The sequence below is a fragment of the Macrobrachium nipponense genome, chromosome 28 (assembly GCF_015104395.2).
Source record: "Macrobrachium nipponense isolate FS-2020 chromosome 28, ASM1510439v2, whole genome shotgun sequence".
NCBI classification, from domain to species: Eukaryota; Metazoa; Arthropoda; class Malacostraca; order Decapoda; family Palaemonidae; genus Macrobrachium; species Macrobrachium nipponense.
The window spans coordinates 14,155,439-14,178,197 of record NC_087217.1 but is presented as its reverse complement, the minus strand read 5'-3'; the positions used below and the strand labels follow the sequence as shown (position 1 = coordinate 14,178,197).

General features: G+C 38.9%; 2 protein-coding genes across 8 annotated transcripts in view; one reads left to right on the top strand and one right to left on the bottom strand.

The window, feature by feature from the left end:
- LOC135201875 (inositol polyphosphate-4-phosphatase type I A-like) overlaps positions 1–19,467 on the bottom strand; it is a 30,950-nt gene extending 11,483 nt beyond the window's left edge. Inside the window, exons 1-5 of the mRNA XM_064231175.1 lie at positions 18,546–19,467; positions 14,164–14,318; positions 13,504–13,644; positions 13,060–13,224; positions 216–430 (exon numbers count right to left, since the gene is read on the bottom strand). Coding sequence (XP_064087245.1) covers positions 216–430; positions 13,060–13,224; positions 13,504–13,644; positions 14,164–14,318; positions 18,546–18,597 — 728 coding nt within the window. The 5' untranslated portion in view covers positions 18,598–19,467. The remainder of the gene's footprint in view (positions 1–215; positions 431–13,059; positions 13,225–13,503; positions 13,645–14,163; positions 14,319–18,545) is intronic.
- The window catches only part of LOC135201440 (inositol polyphosphate-4-phosphatase type I A-like), a 408,228-nt gene that overhangs the window by 284,229 nt on the left and 101,240 nt on the right, over positions 1–22,759 (top strand). The gene's annotated exons all lie outside the window — the stretch shown is intronic.

Here is a 22,759-nt window from a genome sequence, read left to right as displayed (position 1 = left end):
TAGCCCCAGATGGAGCGTTTCCGAGGGTACAAAAACCGAGGAAAAGTATGATAACCCAGACAAAATTTCATAAAACGTCTACGAAAACTGAAACGTACAAAAAGAGAGGCATACGAAAACCGAGGTTTGACTGTACTGTACTAATAGGGATTCATAGTCCTTTACAAATACTATCTAGTTTATGAACTTATCTATGGTTTAAAAAAAATACTTACAACAGCTGCTGGGGGAACGTAAAACAGTATCTGCTCTCAGCCATAACTTCTAAAACAGCAATGTCTCCACCAAGTCCAGAATGAAATCTGAATGTTGCCATAGTTGGGTTATCATACAGCAGACTTAGATGGCCTTGAGTAGGATGACGAGTCTTGGTGTTAAGACGGGGTGGCAGTGACTGAGTTCGTCTGTGACACGCAGTTGGTGGTGCTGCCTAAATTGATAGCATATAGGAAAAAATAAAATTACAAAAGCTGTCATGAAAATAATAGGTAATTTCCAGGTTGATTAATAAAAATTTATTATAAAAACTTAGCAAAATTGAAAAATAACTATTCTCTTTAATTTTATATAAACACTACTAAATACATAAGTGCACACATATGGAATTTTAAATCTTTTAAGACAAACTTTGTTTCACACACATCAAACCATTGGCCTTACTTTATTTTGTTGATACATATAACAGAACACTTACAACCTTGCACCCAGTAATACTCTAGAAAATTCCAAAAATGAATAAAGTAACTTGCACAGTGATAACCAAAACCCAAGGAAATGTAAAGTTAAATATATCTTAGTTTTACTCTGCAGAATTGATTAACAGCTCTCCTAGGGCTGGCCCGAAGGATTAGCTATTTTTACGTGGCTAGGAACCAATTGGTCACCTAGCAACAGGACCTACAGCTTACTGTGGGATCCAAACCATATTATATTGAGAAATGAATTTCTATCACCAGCCGAGAATCGAACTTCAGACCACTGGATTGGCAGCCGAGCGCAAAAACCACCTGTCCACCGAGGAACTCCAAGGAAATGTAACAAAATAACATCAAGACAAGCAAAATATAATGGCACATAATAAAATATATATACATATATGACCGGAAAACCCTCCAACTTAAGAAGAATAAAGCAAACTTGAATAATAACATCATCATCACACACATTTTCGTCAACTTCACCTTTTCAAGCGTTAAGACATGAAATGACTTCTCTCCATTCTACTTTGTCCTGTCTTTTTGCTTGAACACCAGTAATGCTCTTTCTCAACGATTTCCTGCTTTGCCTTTGTCCTGGTACTTCCATATTAATTGACTGAACAAATGTTCCATATCCTTTTCTATCACATGTTAAAAACCATTCCAATCTTTGAGATTTCAGCTTTGGCCAGCCGCTTGATATAATATGTTTACAAATTTCTCACTCATAATACAATCGTCCCACCTTATTCCAACCAAAAAAATCTTACACATTCCAGGGTTATATCTCAAAATCTTCACTTTCCCTCCATATATAACTTACCCAACTATCTATCAATAATATACAGGCTAAGTAAAATAAAATCATTGTAGCATTCACCTAAGTTCTGTAGCATTCTTCATTTTCTTTTTGCATTATTTCTAGCTTGCCTTTTTGTTCATATTCTCCATTTGTCTATCAATTTTACATCATCTATCTATCTGCCCAATTGTAATGCATGTGTTCCTAAACACCAAGAATTCTCTGAGATGTTCAGTCTTGAACTCTATATTTGGCAATTCCCAAAACTTATTACCATAACTGAAGTCTACACATAAAGTACTTGCTGAACCCCTTATTTTCTTGGAAATGCCATACCCTTGTGAAGGTGATGGACATCTTAGACAGATACATACAATTTCATTAAGGGAGGTCCATGAATAAAAACTATGCAACACGATAACAACTTGAGTAGAACCAAGATGGAATGTTGCCAGTTCTGTGACCCAAGCGCCTCTGCTATGTCCAGACCTAATGATGCTACTATGCCTACTCAAGAGACCCTCCTTCCAAAGTCTCACTCCTTCAATGAGATTGGAAGATGGTCTGCAATAACTATTTTCAAACCATTCCTGAGCTTTGTGCACATTTTAGAGCTGCAACGGAATGATCAAGAGAACATTAATGAATTAACCAAGTCATTGCATGTTAGTTAATTGACTCATTAACTTCTTGTTCATGTAAATAATGATGAATACACCTTTCATACTAGAAGTCAAGTCAATGTAACACCACAAGCCTGCTGTGTTAAATACCCATGCCCACAGCACTATAACTGGTTCACCTAAGGTAGATTCTTGGATGAGCCCTATTCTCACAAGACGTTAGTTTGGCAGCCGCTGATTGGCTGGGAGCTGCCTACCTCCCGGTACCAGCCAATCAGTGGCCGCCAAACAAACGTCTCATGAGAATAGGGTTCATCCAAGAATCTACCTTAAGTGAACCACTATAGACCTACCTGCTCTCCTGGCCCATCCCCCTTATTTATTTATATATAATAAAAAAAGTCATAATTGCTCCTGTTAAAGATAAATTTATCACAAACTCACCCATGGTTTTTAGAAAAAACCAAAAATTTTTCTTCTAGTATTCAAACTTTACAGCATCTTTCACTTATGAATAGTTTCTCAGCACTGATGGTGGGTCTGCCTTTGGTATTTCATTTGCTGCATGAAATCATTTATTTTGTTTTGACAGATAGAGCCTCTTGGCTTTTTTTGTTATTAAAAGGAAAACAGTCAAATCCTTATAAACTTAGCTGAATTGGAAAATATTAAAATTATTATCCCAAAAAGACCACTAATTTGTTTCCTTCCTTACTCATGCACCTACTCCTTTCACCTAGTGGCATTTACTAGCACTCATAAGTTACACACTTCTCCATTTGCAGATCTGGCCTAATGACCTACGAGATACATAAAATTCATGTTGGCTTAATAAGCACTACAAACTATGCTGTAATCTGTGGTGAAATAGCATGATCCTGAAAAACTTTCAATGGTACTGGAGCTTCTTTATCATTCACTTCACCTTTAATCATTTAAACTAGCTAATATATGAGTGAGTCTTTAGCACACAAAACTAAATATCATATATATATTTAAGCTAAGTTAAATCTGTCTAAGAATGACCATAAAGGCATTAGTAAACTGGGTGCATAAAACTCATAAACACCTGAACACAGGGAACTTCTTTGTAACACCTGTCAATGATATTTAAGGCAAAACTTTCCAACCATTTCCTTCTTTTACCTTTGTACATCTCACACTAGGATAAGAGCATAGTCAGGTAAAAACTTCCAACACCTCATTGCTTTCTGATGATGAAAATGAAGAGTATAATTGCAAATGAAATTAACTGTCACTTTAAAGCACTATAAAAGCATAAGGCTGTGTACTGGTTGTCAGTCCATTACATCTTACACTATAATTTCTCGTACACCTTAGGACCTCCAGTACGTTGCTAATCTCACATCTTAGAACATCAAGTATATTGCTAATCTCAATCACATCAACTCTGGGTTATAGCATAAGCTCTAATCTATTACTGATTGGGCTTTCTTTGCGTTTAAATACATGATGGGTTTGTTGTAAAACTTGTGTGGTAATTTTTTTAAACAAATTTTTTCAATAAAACCCATAATCTATATCAAAAGTTCTACTTAGCAACCCAGTTAATTCTTCACAGCTATAGCCTAGACTACATGTTTAGTGGGGTTCTTGCTTGTCTGAAAGTCATGCTTCATGAGGAGAGGGGAGCTACAAGCAGAACAGTTGTCCAACCAGAAGAGTGGAGTGTCAATGATTTTGGAACAAATGTCTGGTTCCAAAGAGAATAAATAGGAGATTTGTTTTGAAACAACTACCTTTCATATCTTATGCACTTTTATTCTGTTCCCTACTCATTTCAATATGTAATGAGAAAAGTCACTTTACAAAACACAATTTTTCTATTAGAATCATGATTAATTAATTAGCAGATGAAAGCAAGGAATCTTGTGATATCTGGCAACGCATGAGTAGATTGAGTGAAGAGTGGTCAAGTCTTTCCCAACTCAGGATGTCTTAACAAACAGAGGGGCGGCTAGAGGTGGGCAGTATAATGTTAAGACCTCAGGTTTGTAGCTATGAAAAATACAAATTGTCTTAGAAAATTTGTCATTTGTTCATATGCAAACACACCTTTGGTCTTAACAAAAGGATAGACTCATACTTGGAGGGAGGTACAAGACATCCTAAACTGGCTAGGGGCCTACCCACCAACCAGTCCAGCTTCCATAAGAAATGACTTCTGGAGAGGGACTGAAGCCCGTTGAGAAGGTAGATAAATTGATATTTAACCACTCAGACCCTGAGTGACGTAAAATGATATATGGGAGAATCATTGTATAGGGAACCAAAGAGAAACTTTGACTGACCAATAGCAAACCAATACACCAGGGTTTGTACTACTCCCAACACCTCCTTGCCAAAGAGTGGAGCATATACTACCGAATAGAGAGTTTGATATTTGTATATTAACCCTCTTACGCCGACTGGACATATTTTACGTCGACATTTTTTGTCTCCCGTGTGCCGACTGGACGTATTTTACGTCGACTTACAAAAGTTTTTTTTAAAATTCGCGGAAAAATACTTATAGGCCTACCAACCTAAAACTTTTGAATCACGCGCCTTGGGGGATGCTGGGAGTTCACGGATCAAGGTGTTGTTTTGTTTACAATCGTTACGCAGGCGCGCAAGCGCAAATTTCTTTCTTGCCTGCACTAAAAAGTATCTGACACATCTCGGAAATTATTTCATCACTTTGACATAATTTTTGTACCATTGTAAATTAGCCGTTTACATAAAGTATTATATATGAAAATGTGTGCATTTTTATGTAGAATACAACAATAAAATACTCATGATTGTAGCTTTTATCAGTTTTGAAGGATATTTTATCATAAATAACAATAATTGCCAAAATTTCAACCTTCGGTCAACTTTGACTCTACCGAAATGGTCGAAAAACGCAATGTAAGCTAAAACTCTTATATTAGTAATATTCAATTATTTACCTTAATTTTGCAACTAATTGGAAGTCTCTTGGCACAATATTTCGATTTATGGTGAATTGTTTATGAAAAAAACTTTTTTCCTTACGTACATGCGGTAACTCTTCTGAAAAAATTCATACATGCGATTGTGGTAATGGTTTGCACCATTTTAAATTACCGTTATAGTTTTAAAGTATATATGGAAATGCGCAATTTCATGCCAACAATACAACTAAAACAACCCATGGTTGTAGCTTTTATCAGTTTTGAGATATTTTCATATAAATAACGATAATTGCCAAAATTTCAACCTTCGGTCAACTTTGACTCTACCGAAATGGTCGAAAAATGCAATTGTAAGATAAAACGCTTATATTCTAGTAATATTCAAGCATTTACCTTCATTTAGCAACACATTGGAAGTCTCTAGCACAATATTTCGATTTATGGTGAATTTATGAAACAAAAAAAATAACATTTTCTTAATGTACGCGCGGTAACTCTTCCGAAAAAATCATACGTGCGATTGTGGTAATGTTTGCACCATTTTAAATTAGCCGTTACATAAAGTTTTATATATGAAAATGTGCGCAATTTCATGTAGAATACAACAATAAATAATTGAAGGTTGTAGCTTTTCTCATTTTTGAAATATTTGCATATAAATCATGATAAAATAGAAAAAAACCACGTTCGGTCAACTTTGACTCTACCGAAATGGTCGAAAATCGCAATTGTAAGCTGAACTCTTACAGTCTAGTAATATTCAGTCATTTATCTTTATCTTGAAACAAATTCGAAGTCTCTAACAAAATATTTAGATTTATGGTGAATTTAAAAAATAATCTTTCCTTCCTTCCGCGCACGGATTCTCCGCCACAAATCTCCGAAATGCGTACGTCCCATTCTCGGAATGTTTGCTCCATTTCATATATGGCATTTCATAGAGTTTTATATATGAAAATGTGCGCAATTTCATGTAGAATAAAACGAAAAATATTTTCCTGTGAAGGTTGTAGCTTTTCTTATTTCCGAAAAAACAATAAGTTGCATATATATATAAAAAAATTCGACATTCAGTCAACTTTAACTCGTCAGATATGGTCGAAAACTGCAATTGTAAGCTAATACTCTTACAGTATAGTAATATTCAATCATTTGCCTTCATTTTGAAAAAAATTGGAAGTCTCTAGGACAATATTTAGATTTATGGTGAATTTTTGAAAAAAATATTTGTTTTACGTCCGCGCGTTACGAATTCATGCATTATTTTGTGATAATATTTTCTGTGTTTGCCTTTTATAGTTTTACCAATGTGTTATATACCAAAATGATTGCAATTTAGTGTACATTACAACGAAAAAAAAGTAATTTGTTACCTTTAACCGTTTTGCGCACAGCGTGATTTGAATACAATTATATATGAAATTTAGTTTTTGCGCTATCATATATCGCATTATTTATATATGATAGTGATAATTTTTTTCATTTCTGATGGTTGCATACTAAACTTCAGCCAATGACAAAAAAAGGAGCCAAAAATGAACTCTTAATCTTGAAAACTAAGCGCGCTGTGATTTTTTGAAAAAAAGATAAAAAATTTTTTCCGCTTCCGCACTCACTCTGAAAACACCTCCGGCACACGGGAGACAATTTTTTTTTTTACCGCTTCGGCGTAAGAGGGTTAAGCAACCACACTATCAGTATGACTACCTTACTTCCTGTATCAGACCAGTCAAGCAAATGACATGTCTATTCCTTAACCCGCCTAAAGGAAGAAGGAAAGGTGCATGAGAAAGAAAATGATCAGCAAACTCACTCATTCTCTCATCCACACAATCATCTTAGGTAAGATACAAAAGTGCCCTGTTAAGGGCAACTATGAGCTACACAATCTGTTGGGAGCCACCACAGGACCCAGGGAAAACGTGTCCATAGATCTGTGGGCAACATCCTTAAGATAGAAAGAGGTGAACGTGGGCTGGCGTAACCAAGTACCAGTGCTCAGCACTCTATGTACAGCCAAGTTCTTTTTGAAAGCCAGAGAAGGACCAATACCCCTAACGTCATGCGCTCTAGCCTGCACAGACGTGGTGGTGGAATCATCAAGAGTCAAGTATTCCTGTCTGATGGCTTCCAGTATTCAAAAAGAGATAGTATTCTTAGACACCTCTTTCTTTGCATGGCCTGTGCTAACAAAAAGTCTGTGGCAGCCTGGTCTAAGGTGCCGAGTCCTTTTAAGATAGCAGTGCAAAGCCCGGACAGGGAACAACAAAAGCTCTTGAGCATTAACACCCACAAAGTCATTTAGAGATGGAATGGAAAACGAAGTGAACCAGTCATTGTGCACAGAGGGGTTTTGGGTCTTGGCCACGAATTCCGGGACAAATTCGAAGGACACCGACCCTCAACCCCTGGTGTGCTTCACATCATAGCTTAGACCGTGGAGCTCTCCTAGCCTCTTGGAAGATGCCAAGGCCAGAATGAAAACTGTCTTGAGCGTCAAGTTCTTGTCAGACGAGCAACGCAAGGGCTCATATGGACTCTTAGTGACGCTCTTGAGAACCAAGGAAACATCCCACGTTGGAGGCTTGAGCTACCTAGAACTTGACTGCTCAGACCCCTTAACTAGCAAGGAAAGTTCCCAGGAAGAGATGTCAATACTTCTAAGGCGTAACACCAAACTCAGAGCTGCCCTGTAGCCTCTAATGGCAGAAACGGACAAACATGTCTCGTCTCTGAGGAAGGTTAAAAAGTCTGCTATTCGCTGAATAGAGGTTGTGAGCGGAGAAAAACCCCTTTTACGATACCAATCACAGTAGATCGCCCATTTGCCTTGGTAAACAGTGGAGGTTGACTTTCTGAGACTGCTGGCCATATGCCCTGCTGTTCTCTGAAAAAAGCCTCTTGCTCGGAGGAGATACTTGATAGCCTCCAACTGTGAAGAGACAGGGACTCTTTCCGCATGCGGCTGACACAGATGTCGCCAAGGTGGAATTTCCCTTGGAACCTCTGACAACGACGACAGCACATCTGGGAACCATTCTGCTTGAGGCCACTGAGGGACTACCAAAGTCATCCTGAGACCCTGTGAACTCATTAGCCTGTTCAAAACTTGATGGATCAAACAAAACGGAGGGAAGGCATACACCTCCAGGTTGTCCTAGGGATGTTGGAATGCGTCTTCTGCTAACGCTAAAGGATCTGGGACCACAGAACAGAATATTTCCAGCTTCCTGTTGAAGCGAGTCACAAAAATGTCCAGCATGGGTCTCCCCCAAACCTGGAAGAGCTTGTCTGCTACCACTTGATGAAGGGACCACCCTGTGCCTAGGATCTGATCCTGATGACTGAGTTTGTCTGTGACCACATTCCGTTTGCCTGGGATATACCTGGCCGAGAGCTCTACCGAATTGCTGACCGCCCACTGGTGAACCTCGATGGTCGAGGCGCGAAGTTGATGAGAAACCAGGCCTTCCCGCTTGTTCACACAGGCTACCACTGTTGTGCTATCCGACATGAGAACGACAGAATGACCTACCGAAATTCCTTCAGACCCAGGAAGGCTGCCTTCAACTCCAAGACGTTGATATGTTGCTGTTTGTCCTCCAAACTCCAAATGCCTGAAGCAATGAGGCCGCTTAAATGAGCCCCCAACCTGCAAGGGAGGCGTCTGAGAACAAAAGGAAGTCCGGTGAAAGAGAACGCAGAGGGACACCCTTCGAAATATTCCGGTCGTCCAACCACCAACGAAGGTCTTCTCTCACTTCCAGAAACAGAGGAACCTTTAATAGGGGTGAGTCCCCGCCGGAGACCAGAATTCTCCCAGACTCCATTGCAGAGACCGAAGATGAAGATGCCCATGAAGATCCAGCTTCTCCAGGGAAGACAACACTCCCAGAAGAACCTGCCACTGATGAGCTGACTTATGTGGTTCTGACAGGAAGTCGCGCGCCACCACTTGCAACTTCTCCAATCACTGATCCGACGCAAAAGCTTTTGCCACTGTCATATTGATGACCATGCCCAGGTAGAGAATCCTTTGACTGGGTACAGTTTTGACTTTTCCTGGTTGACTACAATGCCCAGTTCCAGACAGAACTAAAGTAGACAATCCATCGTGCAGCAGCTTTTCCCTGGAAACTGTCAAGACCAACCAATCATCGAGGTACCTCAGCGTACGGATCCCCTGAGCATGGGCCCAACTTGACATGAGAGAGAAGACCCTTGTGAACACTTGAGGGGGTGTTGTCAGCCCGAAGCATAGGACTTTGAACTCGAAGACCTTGTCCCCAAGAGAGAAGCGAAGGCACTTCCTGGACATCGGATGAATAGGGATTTGGAAGTATGCGTCCCTTAAGTCTATCGACAGCATGAAGTCGCCTTCCCTCACAGCTGCCAACATTGAACGCGGGGTTTCCATCTTGAACCGTGTCTTCCCGATGACGTGATTCAAGGTGGATAAGTCAATCATAGGTCTCCATCCTCCTGACGCCTTGAGCACCAAGATTTGACTGTAAAACCCAAGAGATGGGACGCAACCACTTCCCTCTAATTGTGCATCCTTGTCCGGCATCTTCCTGCACATTACTCCCGAAGAGCCAAGAACTTCAGAGAATCTGGAGGATATGCCTTCCTGAGCTGTGGCTTGTCCAACAGAGGAGGAGAGAAGTCAAATGACAGTAGGTACCCCACCCGAAGGACATCTACCACCCACTTCTCCGCCCCATAACTCTGCCACTTGGCCAAATGGCCCGCCAGGCACCGCCCCCACCCGTGGCGCAGGAGAGGGAGAGGCGCCTAACCTACCGACGGCTTCCTTTACCTCTGCCCCTTGGGCCCCTTCTTAGCTTAAAGGAAAGAGAGCGAAAGGGATGTTGGTCCTCTGACCTAGGCCGAGTCAAATGGGAAGGCCCTGCTGAAATCGAACTCCTGTCGACGGCCTACCAGGCAACGATCTTCTTGACTGATGCTGGACATGGGGAGGAGGAGCAGCCAGACATCTCTGAGGACGAGACTCCAACTTAGACATGGCCTGGTCCACCAGTCTGTCTTTGGTGTCAGCCCGGCGCCTGTCTATCATATTTTCGAGCTCGGTCCGAGGAAACAAAAATTGGGACTCCAACAGATCTCCGTTTCTTAATGCCACCAAGGACTCCATGTCAACTGATCTCTCCATCCTAGATAATGCTGCGTCTCTTCTAATCAGAAGAAGGTTAGCCCATAAATTAACACTGAGGTGAGCCATAAACGAAAACGCCTTGGCTCCGGACTGCAACAGACTGGCAAACGAGGACGCACTCACAAACCCTTCTGGGGACCTGTCAGAAGCTATCTTGGCAATGACCACAGACCAGAAGTCCAGCCAAGAAACCGTCTGCAACATGGAGGCTGCCGTAGATTCCAACACTGAGGCATCTTGTGGAGACAAGGACGGAGCCACCGACCTCACCTGCTCCAAAGTCAATCCCGGCTTCAGACGAATGACATAAAAAATGCAGAGTTCGTAGCATAGTACTTCCTATGTCTCGTGAGAGGCAGGGGTAGTAGCTTGGCATAGCCCCTAGGGCGAAGTGAACCGTCCCGGTCTGAAACAGAGGCCGTTTAACCTTAATGGCAAGACCCGACTAGACCGATGCCCTGACAGAGGTGAAGCTGAAGCGATGAATTTGGGATCCTGGCGTAGCTCCCACCAAGGCTTCCAAGCAAGAAGGAGTGTAAGACGACCGAACCTGAGTCTTACTTTCCAAATTGTTGAACCCACGAATGAGATCGACAACTTCCAAAAAGGAAGACAAAAACTCTTGCATGTCTCCCTCCTGCTCCGGCAACGGAGACCGACGACGAGAAGAATGTGTAGGCTCCTCTAAGGCACTTTCCTCATTAAAAGTAATGGAAGGATCAGCAGCCAAACAGCCTGAAACACCAACTAACCTGTCTGGGCTGGGTCCATGCGCCGGCTCCCGAGACGAACCCACTACAACGCTAGGAACATCACTACGCGCTCCTCCAACAGATGACTCATTAACATGTCCATGAATGGTCACGGGCATAGCAAACGTAGGAACGTGAGTTGGAGAGGAATCCTGAACACTCGAGATCGAAGGAGAATCCACTAGAGTCAAATTCTTGGATGCACCAGGGAGAAGGACAGGCAAACACTCCTGCTGCACCAACTCCGCGCTCACCACCTTCGACCTCTTGACAGGCGCCTTGAGATCCTGACGGCAATGAATAGGCCCTGGAGAAGTAGGAGCACTTACATCATGTGCACGGACAGGGAGGTTGCAACACGCTCGCGATGTGCACGGATGGGGGAGGTTGCAACACACTAGCGATTCAATGCAGAGGACGAAGCCGCTAATGCAGACTGCACAAGGGAAGATACACTAACACTCTCCGAAACACCAGCACTCTCAAGAACACATCCGCGTTGTTCCTCCCTCGTAAGTGAAGAAAGAGCAGTCCTTAGCCTTCCAACGCTTGATATGCTGAGGTGACGTAGAGGGGAAAGAGGGAGAGGAAGACAGCACTGGTTTCTTACGCGATCTCTTCGCAGGAGGCGGGGACGATGCAATAAGTTTCCTTCCAGTCCTCCCAGCCGACAAGGCAGCCAATTTATCATCCAAAAGAGTCCAACCTCTTAAGCACTGCCTGGCATATAACTTCAGACTGATCTGCAAGAGCAGGCTTCCGATGACATGGAAGGGAGATCCAGCAAATTTGATGGCAGAGATGACATCACAGCTGAGAGAGCCAGTGCAGAGGAAATGACTGGGTGTGACGTCGTCGATGGAAGTGACGTCATAAGTGGTGATGATGTCACGGCTTCCCCTCGGTCTGAAGGGGAAGCCACTGGCGGAGGAATACACAACGACTGATCCCATGACATCATCAACGGGGTTGACGCCACAGCTTCCCTCCGACTCGAAGAAGCGGCAACAGTCACTGGCGGAGCAACACAAGATGGCTGACCTTGGCTACCCACGAAGACGAAGCCGGGAGGAGGGGAGAGGGCCTGGCCAGCCTGAGGAGGGGGGTATTAGATCCTCCATGGACAGGGGAACCCCCTAGCCCGCCGCGTTCTTCCAATCCCCACCATCTTGGACACCTGACTCTGGAATAAATGAGAATGATGAAAAAGCCTCCCCCTTCCTGGGAATCAAATTAACTCCTGAAGAAGAAGGGGCGACATTACAAAAATCAGCCTGGGGCCTCCCGATACTTCTAGCGACAAATCAATGGAAGAAAAGGAAGGAGACACAGGCACAACGCTACTATGGGGGGTGAATACTGCAGGAGACGAAGCATCGGGAAGAGGCGAAAACCTTCCCATGAAGGAAGAGTCGAAACCCTCCAATGCTCTCTCTTGCTATAAAATGACGTCCACTGCTCTTTAGGCCATGCCCGGCATTCCATGCAAGGATTCATCATAGTACAAAAATTAGAATGGCACCTGCTACACGTGGGGATCAGTCGCTGCCAAAACCAAAAAACGAGAACACGGAAAACCTGGAATTCCAGGGCACACAAAATGATGAGGCCAAGAAGGAGTAGAAGAAGCCATAACATCAGCCACACCCACAAAACGGGCAATGAACCGGGTAAAGGCTGAGAGAGGTCAACCACGACTCTCGCCCAGGCGGTTAAAGAAAAGACTGACGCGGTGGCAGGACCACTCTTCACCCGATCTACACATGCGTTGCCAGATATCATAAGATTCCTTGCTTTCATCTTCTTTTTAACTGGATCCAGCTAGGCGCTAGAAATTATCCTATTGTTAAGACCGAAGATTTGTTCGCATATGAACAACCTCAATAATCAAACCTGCACAAATATTCAGCAGACAGATATGACACATTACGAGATGGAATCTGTCACCACCTCTTAACTATTAGCAGTCCCAACAACAATAATTGATTTTGAGGTTAAAACACCTAAGCTTTGAGTTTCATCACTTGCATTTCTATTAAAACATTAAAAAAACTACATACTAGACTTACAGGCTGATGGTGTGGTGTGGCATTGCTGGGGGTATGAGATGTAGCATCTACTGACTCAGGCTCCAATGTCCAAGCAGTTATAGTTATAAATCCAACATTACGGCCTAAAGGAGACTGTAAACTCAGGCGTGAGCGACCAGTTTCACGCAAACTACCGAGGCTCACCTGATAATCAAATATGAAACAAATACAATGTAAAGGCCTAAAGATACTCCATCCATAAATAAAAATAATATACCTCATGAATTTTAGCTCTCTTTATGAAACCACTTTGACTATTATAGAATTCTGAAAAAGTCCTTACTTTAAAAGATTTTTATGGGTTACACTAAAAAATTCATATCCTGTCCAAAGGCACAAAAATGGTTTGGTATTTTCTTGTACCAGTTAATGACTGACTGTTTAAATATTAGTTACAAACCCCAACTATGACTTAGGGCTTACCGTAGATTGACCAAGTTGTGTGGTAGTATTTGTGACTCTTTCTCTTACATCATAAACACTCAACCGCACCTGAGTACTAGCATCTAAGCCATCGCTTTTTCTAAAACTAACTGTTGATAAGAAGTTTGGATTGCTGGTCCTCTGTGAGAAAGAAAAGACATGAGCTTAATAATACAATTTTCAAAATCTTTACTTACAGTGTAACATAAGATACAGGATTTACAGTATGATACCTGTCATTAACACTCAATAACACCAGAGGTGAAAATGTATGCATTAATTAACTGAATGTTATTATATTAATGTATACATTACTTCACAGTCCAACAATAACACTTTATAGTTGCTATATTATCATTAATCAGTTTCTTGCAGATAGATTAAGTTTTCCAAGGACTTGACATAAATGTTATTTAAAGTTTGGAAATAGTACGTTAAAAAGTGATACATAAAATTAAACAAACTGAACAACTCAAAGAAGATGGAAACTATTTTATGGACATTCTTTTCCAAAACAAGATGTTAAAGTCAACTGTGACACACCTGCAACTAAATGTAATGGGTAAAATTATAGTGTATCTTATTTTTTCTTCTTAAATATACAACAAATATTGTAATGTAAATTTCATACAACACAGAATCTTGAAAGAGAATACTTACTTCAATAACTTCTGTTTGAGCATAGTGAATCCATGAATTCTGTGGAGAACTGATGACTTGAACAGTGACTCTTGGGGATGGAGGTTGTCCATCACCATCACAACGTAAGTTATCACATGATATTGATATTTCCAAGAATGGAGGTTCATTTACATCTGTTGGGGAACAAGGGCAATTTGATATACAACAGCAAAAACAGCCATAATTTATTTTAGAACTTTATTTCATCCAAAGTAGGCTGCATCCATGACAAGCCAAGACACTGACATGGCTCCACATTACCAAGTAACTTATGAAGAGTTATGCAACGCTAACCAGTGATCAAGAAGGAACTAAGCAGTTCTGTACAACCATTAATACTAAAAATAAAAGAAATATATGAAGCTTAAATATAATTTGGTTTTAAATTAAATATAAAAGCAAAACTTTATATAAAAGCACAAGAAATAGAAAAACCATAAAAACGGGACATGACACCCATGCACTGTAACTTTTTCCCAGAGTAGATGGATTTGTAACCATATAGTAATTAGGATAATTTTGAGAAAATTAGAAACAGCACTGAACATTGTTATTTAAGTTAGAGGAGTAATTGAAGCCCAGCTTCCCTAAACTACAAACACTAATTAGTTTTCTAGGTTAGATTTTATTGCAGCAGTTCTAAACACTATACACCACAACTTTAAAGCATTCTGTAAAATATGAGGCTCCGGATTTATTAATAAAATTGATGTCAAACACGGTATATAATAGATGTGCATATATTTATTTTCCTCTAGTGTGCATGTGTATGTGTAAAAGGGAACAGTATGTCCAATGTGATTTAATCACCATGTAAACTACTGTATTACTATAGACTACTTTAGGATTAAAGACTTTGTATGATCAACTAGATTGGTAAAATAAGAATTGTGTGAAGTAATGATCTGTACGCATATGAGTATATTTACTGAACATTGAAAGCCGCCAGCCACCCCCCACCCCCCCCCCCCAAAAAAAAAACAGATCTAAACCTTGCCCTAATTGATAAGCTATTTCAGCAACATACAATTCCTGAAGAGATGAAGGTCTCGTCATCACCACAATAATCATAACATTTTTATACCAGCTTTCTACTTCATAGGATTAAATACAAAATGCCTTCTTTTTATTGCCTTTTGCTTCATCAGTGCCCTTTTCTATTTACAGTCAGTCATTACATATCTTGTCTTCTTTCTTTTTATCCCTCACTAAAAAACCCGCTTCCAGCTGTCTCCGATAAGTTAAGCATGCCAACGCCTCACCTAGCATAAGATTTAAACAATTTTTTCGTTCTCTGTAATTCTTAATTTGCTTCTTTACCAGTATCCTCTCTGATTGATACTTGTGTCACCGCATCTCTATGATCAGTTTCATCTTCATTATTCTTTAATTTATTTGTCCGACTTCTGTTGCATCTTCTGCCATTTTATTTCTGGCCAGCATGATAATTCCATTTTGCCTTATCTCATTATCATTCAACCAATTTCCTGAGTCATACCTTTTGGTTTTATGCTACCCCAAAATATATCTAACCTCCTAAACAATGTCAACATATTTTCTAGAAAGCATTTCCACCACTTACCTACCTACTTTTCCTACCCTAGTTATAAGATTTACTGTGGTTGTTTTTAAGAAGCCTCTATTTTTTCAAGGAATTTGTAATAATTCAGGTCAGGCACAGGAAGCAATTTTGACTTTAGGTCTTTGGAACTATTTTCCTGTCATTTTTTACCAGTGTTGCTGGTATTGCTGACACACCCAAACAGCAAATATTTCTGAGCTTAAGACTAACTGTTGATGGGTCATTAGTAACTGACTTTGGTTTTCACAACCCAAAAGCTGGGAAATCTGTGGGAATGAAAATGAGTGGTAGTGTGTGCTATCAGATAAGTAAAAAAAGAACAGACTATACAAGGAGGATGAACAAAACTATTTGGTGTTTGTGTGAGCAAAGGGATCAAGACTATGGTCACTCTTTCTCTAAAGACTGTATTTCAATTGGTGGTCAGTGACACAAAAATTTGGTTTATTTTGAGACTAATATCCATGACTTTAAAATATCCAATACTCAACTACACTTAAAAGATATTTAATGAAATTACAGCATTTAATCTAGCATAGGAAAATTCTAAACTAGAAAAAATTCACAACTTTCTCGCCTTTTGATTAAAATTATGGGCAGTGAATATAAGACTTCATTCAAAGACATATCACAGCAGTAGTTTTGGGCAACAAGAATTACTAATCAGGTACTGAATATTAAAAAATTATGTAAATTTATTTTATCATTGATTAATATAAGTAAAAAACCAAAATGATAAAAATAATTTTACTTTTTAATTTGTATCAGCTTAATTTTATGCTGTTGAAAGCACATAAACTATTTTTTTCAAAACCCATCAGGCATACATATGTCCTACAATCATGTTTCTTATATTCCCCAGGTTTAATGGTCTTCCACTTTATAGAACAAAGAAGAGAAGGCAGTCTCACAGAGCATGTGCCATTTGGAAACTCGCGTATCTGTCAATCCCTTCCTCACCTTTCATATATAGTCTAGATAAGGCAGAGATTCATGGGACTGGGAAAAGGATGCTTCCTCTATGATTAATGGGTTTTTATGGAAAAGTTTTAAAAATTAGTTTCATCACAATTTCATCAGTCTATATATATATATATATATATATATATATATATATATATATATATATATATATATATATATATACATACATACACACACACACACACCACACACACACACACACACACCTGAATCACTATTTAGGACCTTTACTGAGGAGGGAAGCTATGATCCTGAAAACCCTAATAGTATTTGCATAAGACTGTAAGATACGGGAGTGCATTTAGGAACTGGGTGAGCTAGGAACCAAGACTCTGGTTGCTCATGAGTTTGCCCATATTCAAGTTTAACCCATGGCCAGTGATAGAAATTGATGGTGCACAAGGGTAAGGCATATACTTTTCTCACTTTCCAGGCTTTTTTTGAGTGCAATGTCTCTCTACTAGTGGAGACATTTATTATGGGCACATTTATTACTAACAATCCTTTGTTAACTCTTGATCAAAATTATTTCTATTACAATCACAAATGCATATTTCAACTAGTTCTTATTCTTATGTTAAAATACATGCAATAAATAATAAATTTTTACTGTAGTACTGTATTAAATAAAAAACTATATCAACTCTGAATTACTTGTGATTTACTGTACTGTTTCTTGTATTATTTTACAGTGACGCGCAAATTATAAAAAAATTTACATTAATAAACTGGTTCACCAAGCTAGTTATTACTGGTATCATTTATGAAGAGGATTAAAGGAGGTTTTTCAATTTCCTTAGACCTGGCGAAAAGTAAATTGGCAAACCTTTTCAATAATCATTCAAAACTAAATTAAATGTTGGAGAAAATATAAATGTACTTGTCCTCAGTTTATATGTCAGGTGATGATTATCTCAAACTTTGTAAAAGTATCCACTTAACTACTTATTAGGTAACTAACACTTATCACTAAACCTATAAAACCTCCAAAAAAATTCCAAATGACAAAAAGTATGGAATTAGGCACAAAAGTATGGGGAATTAAAATAAATAAAATTAATTGAGCACACAAAGCCAAATTCTTGGAATGACTAAATAGTTAATTACTCGCAGCTAGTTGCACCTTATGAAGCCAGTGATCAGTAAATGGTAAATGTGGAATCCATTCTTTCATCACTTTCTGAGAATACAAATAGAAAAATGCCTGAAAAAAATTCAGTAACAATGTTGGCATATTGATTCCACTGAAAAGCAAAACCACTAGGGAAGAGTGACAGGAAATTTTAAGATTTCTGTGGGTTCTCAAGATATAAGAAAAGGAAGTTATAGTACGTATCTACCTGGTGTTCAAAAGGGGACATATGCTTAGATTACCTTCTCTTCTCCTGTTTGTCAGACAAAAGACTACTGAACCTGGGTACATTCAAGACATGTATACCCTATATGGTATTGAATTTCCCTCAACTTCAAACATAACACCCTTACTTTAAATATGCAGAGTATAAATAGTCCTACAGTTAATATTATGGAGTGAATACTGTAGAGTAAATATTGTGTACATATATGAAAGCCTACAGATACCAGAGTAGAATAAACACTACTTTATATATTCAAATTTTTATCTTTGGTCACTAATCCATACTGCTCTGTTGTAATGCATTACTTTTGCCATGGGCCAAGGAGTCATTCATGTCAATCACAAAAAAGGGAAATACTTATGCAAAAAGAATACTCATGCTCTCATCACATATGTGGGATGGTGAGTTGTGATGTATGGTGGTGGTTGGCTACTAACCTACTAGAGGAGGGGATCGCCTACCGTGCACACCTGTCAGGGAATCACACATGACCACAGTCAAAAGAAGTGACAAGCTTTTACAATGACTGCTTCAGTGATTGTAAGAACAACAACATATTGGGTTTCTTACTAACATTTAATTAAATCTGAAATTTACTAAAAGGAAACTTCTCAAAAACGTAATAAAAACAAGCTTGAATGCAAATTTTAAACTTACAAATTACTTTACATGCTTTTTTTAAAATAAATGGCATGCAATACAATAGTAATACTTTCCGAAGTTTTTCGCCTAAAAATCAACAGGAACAAAGATTTATTATTTCATAGAATTTATCTGAAGCTGAACTGAAAATGAAAAAAAAATTAAACATGTAAAAATAACAAACCATTACCACTGACAAAAACTATTTTGTAAATTTGTAAATCAATAAATCTAGCCTTATTCAACAGATAAAAAAAAAACAAGAGCTTATATTAATGAAGCTGATAAAAGAAAGTCACTCCACATCAACCCCTGGATCAACTTGAAGCCTTGATCATAATACCAATGATGTGGAAACTTGGATCCCCTACAACAACAATATTTATGTAAAAAAGTAAAAATAATCCTTACAAAAAAAGCACACCGTATGTACAGGCAACATTAATTTGCACAGTCTTGCAAGTTGCTGAAAGCACTCAGCAATATACTAGTTAGGTTATACAACAAATATACAATGCAAACTAAGCTAAGAAAGCCTGATGTTAGCAATTTAGCTTATAATCTGTTACAAAATAAAAGAAAAAAAATCCATCTTTTATCATTTATACATGAGCCTGAAATAATTTCTAACAAATACTTCACTGCTTCAATTTGATACCTTTTAAGGACAATACAAAAAAGAATGAACTATTAAATGTTAATTGTATGCGCTTGGCACTTTTTACAGAATGACAATGAGGAAATATGATGCTTATAAATACAAGATCATCATATTCTTGTAGTTCAAACAAGTCAGGCTTTGGATTTTATGAAAGTGAGAAAAATGGAAGTATGAAATGTGCACCATATGACTAAAAAATACAGTACCACTACCGACAACCAATTTAAAAATAGGGTTAATCTCCAGGCGATTTTAATTATTGTATAAACAAAAGAATGCAAGCCGCTAAAACCTGCAACTGAACGGACAATTTAACAGGTTTACTGTACACTTATAATTTTAAAAATTGTCTTTCATATTCCAAACAAATCTCTTAAAAACACAATTATCATATACACTTATGTTGATGTCTGTAATGTTCCCAGAATCACCAGTATTATGTTTGACATCAGAAGAGGGTAGTCTCCTTTATTAAGCAAACCCTCTAGGACCTCAGGTACAGTGTATATACAGTGGACCCCCCGTATTCACATTCTCCGGATTCTCGGACTCATGCATTCACGGATTTCTCTCAGGAATATTTCCCTCCATTATTCATGGAAAAGTTGCCTATTCGCAGTATTTTTCTATGAGAAATATCCAGAAATTCCTGGGTTTTTTTAATCAATTTCATCATAAAATGCACTTTTTGTGATAAAACTATTAAAAAACCAAGTATAACAATTTTTAGTGGGTTTTTATAGTGATTCCAACTATTCGCGGGGGGTGGGGTGTCTGGTACACATCCCCTGTGAATACAGGGGGACCACTGTAAACATAAACTCAACTTTCAAGGGAAATGATGCCTGAATCAATATTTAGCTGGAGGCCAAAATGCTCAATGATCCAGTGTTTGCACATACTTGGGGGATCCAGAAAAGTACTTTGGAACTGTAAGAAGTCAGAAACCAGGCTTCATGTAGCTTGCACATTTACAATAGGTATGGTTCAAAATCTCTTAGCGTATAACACTTTCATACTTTGGAGAAGTAGAACACTTACCATCAGTGTGACAATCACTGAAGACTGTCTCTTGACTGTGATATGAATGATCAGTGAACATGAAAACTGAGTTTGTAACCTCTTCTGCCACAAGTAACATGTTTACCTTGGTAAAGTAGAGACTGAATCCTGAGAGTTGTTTCTTTCTTTACTTGACAACAAGTACAGTAAGGAGGCATCTGAAGTATCTAGTCTTCTACAGCTAAGTCCAATAGCTCTCACTGGCATGTCAAGGCAGTGGAGAAAGGTTCTGGCTACTAGTTGTTGAGTATTTGTATGAAGCTGAGAGCAACTCCCCCCCCCCCCCCCCCCCCCCCCCCAATAAGCAATCAGTGTACTTTTTCTAACATCTTTAAAGAAATACACTACAAGAAAATAAGGAAGGGGATGAGTTAAGGAAAACAGAGTTGACCATAACAATGCTCCTTCCACCATGTGATGGAAGCTGCTAGTTACAATTCTGTAAGCTTTCCACATTGCCCAATAATTTCTGGGTGTAAAAATGAGGGGTGTCCTCATCCTTTAGAAAAGAAATGAACTCGAAGCCACCATTGAAAGTTGGCCTGAAAACCATTCTTGCTGTAATTGAAAGGGAGATGCTATATTGCAATCATCCTCACACAATAGAAACACAGGGCTTCTCCAGTACCCACCGAAAGAAACCAAATATGGGAAGGTGAAAGACTCAATCAATATTAAGACTGCAGCAGGATTAACTTACCTAGAGAGAGTGTAGCTAAGACTAGCCACAAAGGATCTACCTGGGGGGCATGCTCTGCAAATACTAAAGGGCCATGCAGATGCCAGAATCGAGAGAACTTGACTTTAAGATCTGTTCCCTCAATTGAAGGTTTTCGCTAACAAATGTCCTGCTCAGAATGAATGGTGGTGCTATGGCCGCCTCTGAAGAAATTAACTGCCAGTTAACATGAATCCCAGATCAAATATTGACTGCTGGTCTAAGTACATAATATGCATGCGACTGGTGTGAGGTTATCATCAGTCATACTGCAAATCTTTTCATAAATAGCCACCTGAATAGTACTTGGAGGCAAAGAAGAATATTGTTACTCTTGGAAGAAAATGTGTCGAAATTCTACTAGGATGATCTTATCTACAGGATCTCATCAATCTAAAAGTCCATACAATCCAATGTAAACATGACATCACTAGTGCCAAGGATCCAAAAACTTCATGACTATTGTGTAGACATAGTAGCGAAAAAACTACTCCTTAACACTCAAGTGTACAAAAATAACAAGTCTCATTTCCTGATGGATCAATGCAATGACATCACTGTCTCTATCCTGAAATAGTTTGCCAAACAATCTTATACTGATTACATATGAACTGTGACCAACCTATCGTCACCTTTGGATCAGACAAGATACCACAGAAACAAGCTAAATCCTTCTGCATCAGTCTGAACGCCTGACACAAGTTCATTGGATCGACTTGTAATTCAAAGCCGCATGACTGCAATCAGAGTGATGAGGCTTGTCTCCACACAGGGGAGTCAATGGCTGAATCCAGGTGACAGGTCTTTAATGGTGATGGAACTGTCAAAGAAAGAGTACCAATCTCATTTCCTCATAACCCTTTGCCTTCTTCTACCTTCTAGAAAATAGACTGGTGATCATGGGAACATTCAGGACATGGAAGCATATACAATTAACAGTGGTGTGATACAACAAAAATAATTTTATGTTTTATTTTGTGCAAACAAACTAGGTACGTATTGTCTTTCACAGCCATTTGCTTTGCAGGATTTCACATGGACCACTGGGTTACCTACCATTATCAGATAAAATAATAATCATAATCATAACTGCTACAAAATACTCATAGGACTTCTAGTATTTTTTCCTAAATCGAGCTAACTTTCCATTAGTCATAGGGTTATGAATTTGATATTTGAATAACATATTACCTTACAGTATCATAAAAATAAACATATAATGCACATAAAATATTTACATTCAGATAATTTGTTTAAGGGGGCCGGCCAGCTAATGCCATTTTTTAAGGACAGGACTTTGATATTCATACCACTTAATAAGGTGACTTGGGACATCTCCAAACCGCATATGATTTTCGCCTCTGACCTTCGGATTTGTGACTCCAGGGCGATTTATCCGAAAATAACCATTTTTCAAATTCTATCTCCTCCTTGATATTTAATATTAAGACCTAGGATTACTACCATATATAGACCTGATGTAGGACCTCCAATCGAATGAGGAGTTTTTTTTTCTAAAAGTCATTTTTTTTGCTAGATATGAATTTTTCAATATGGTAAAAAAATAA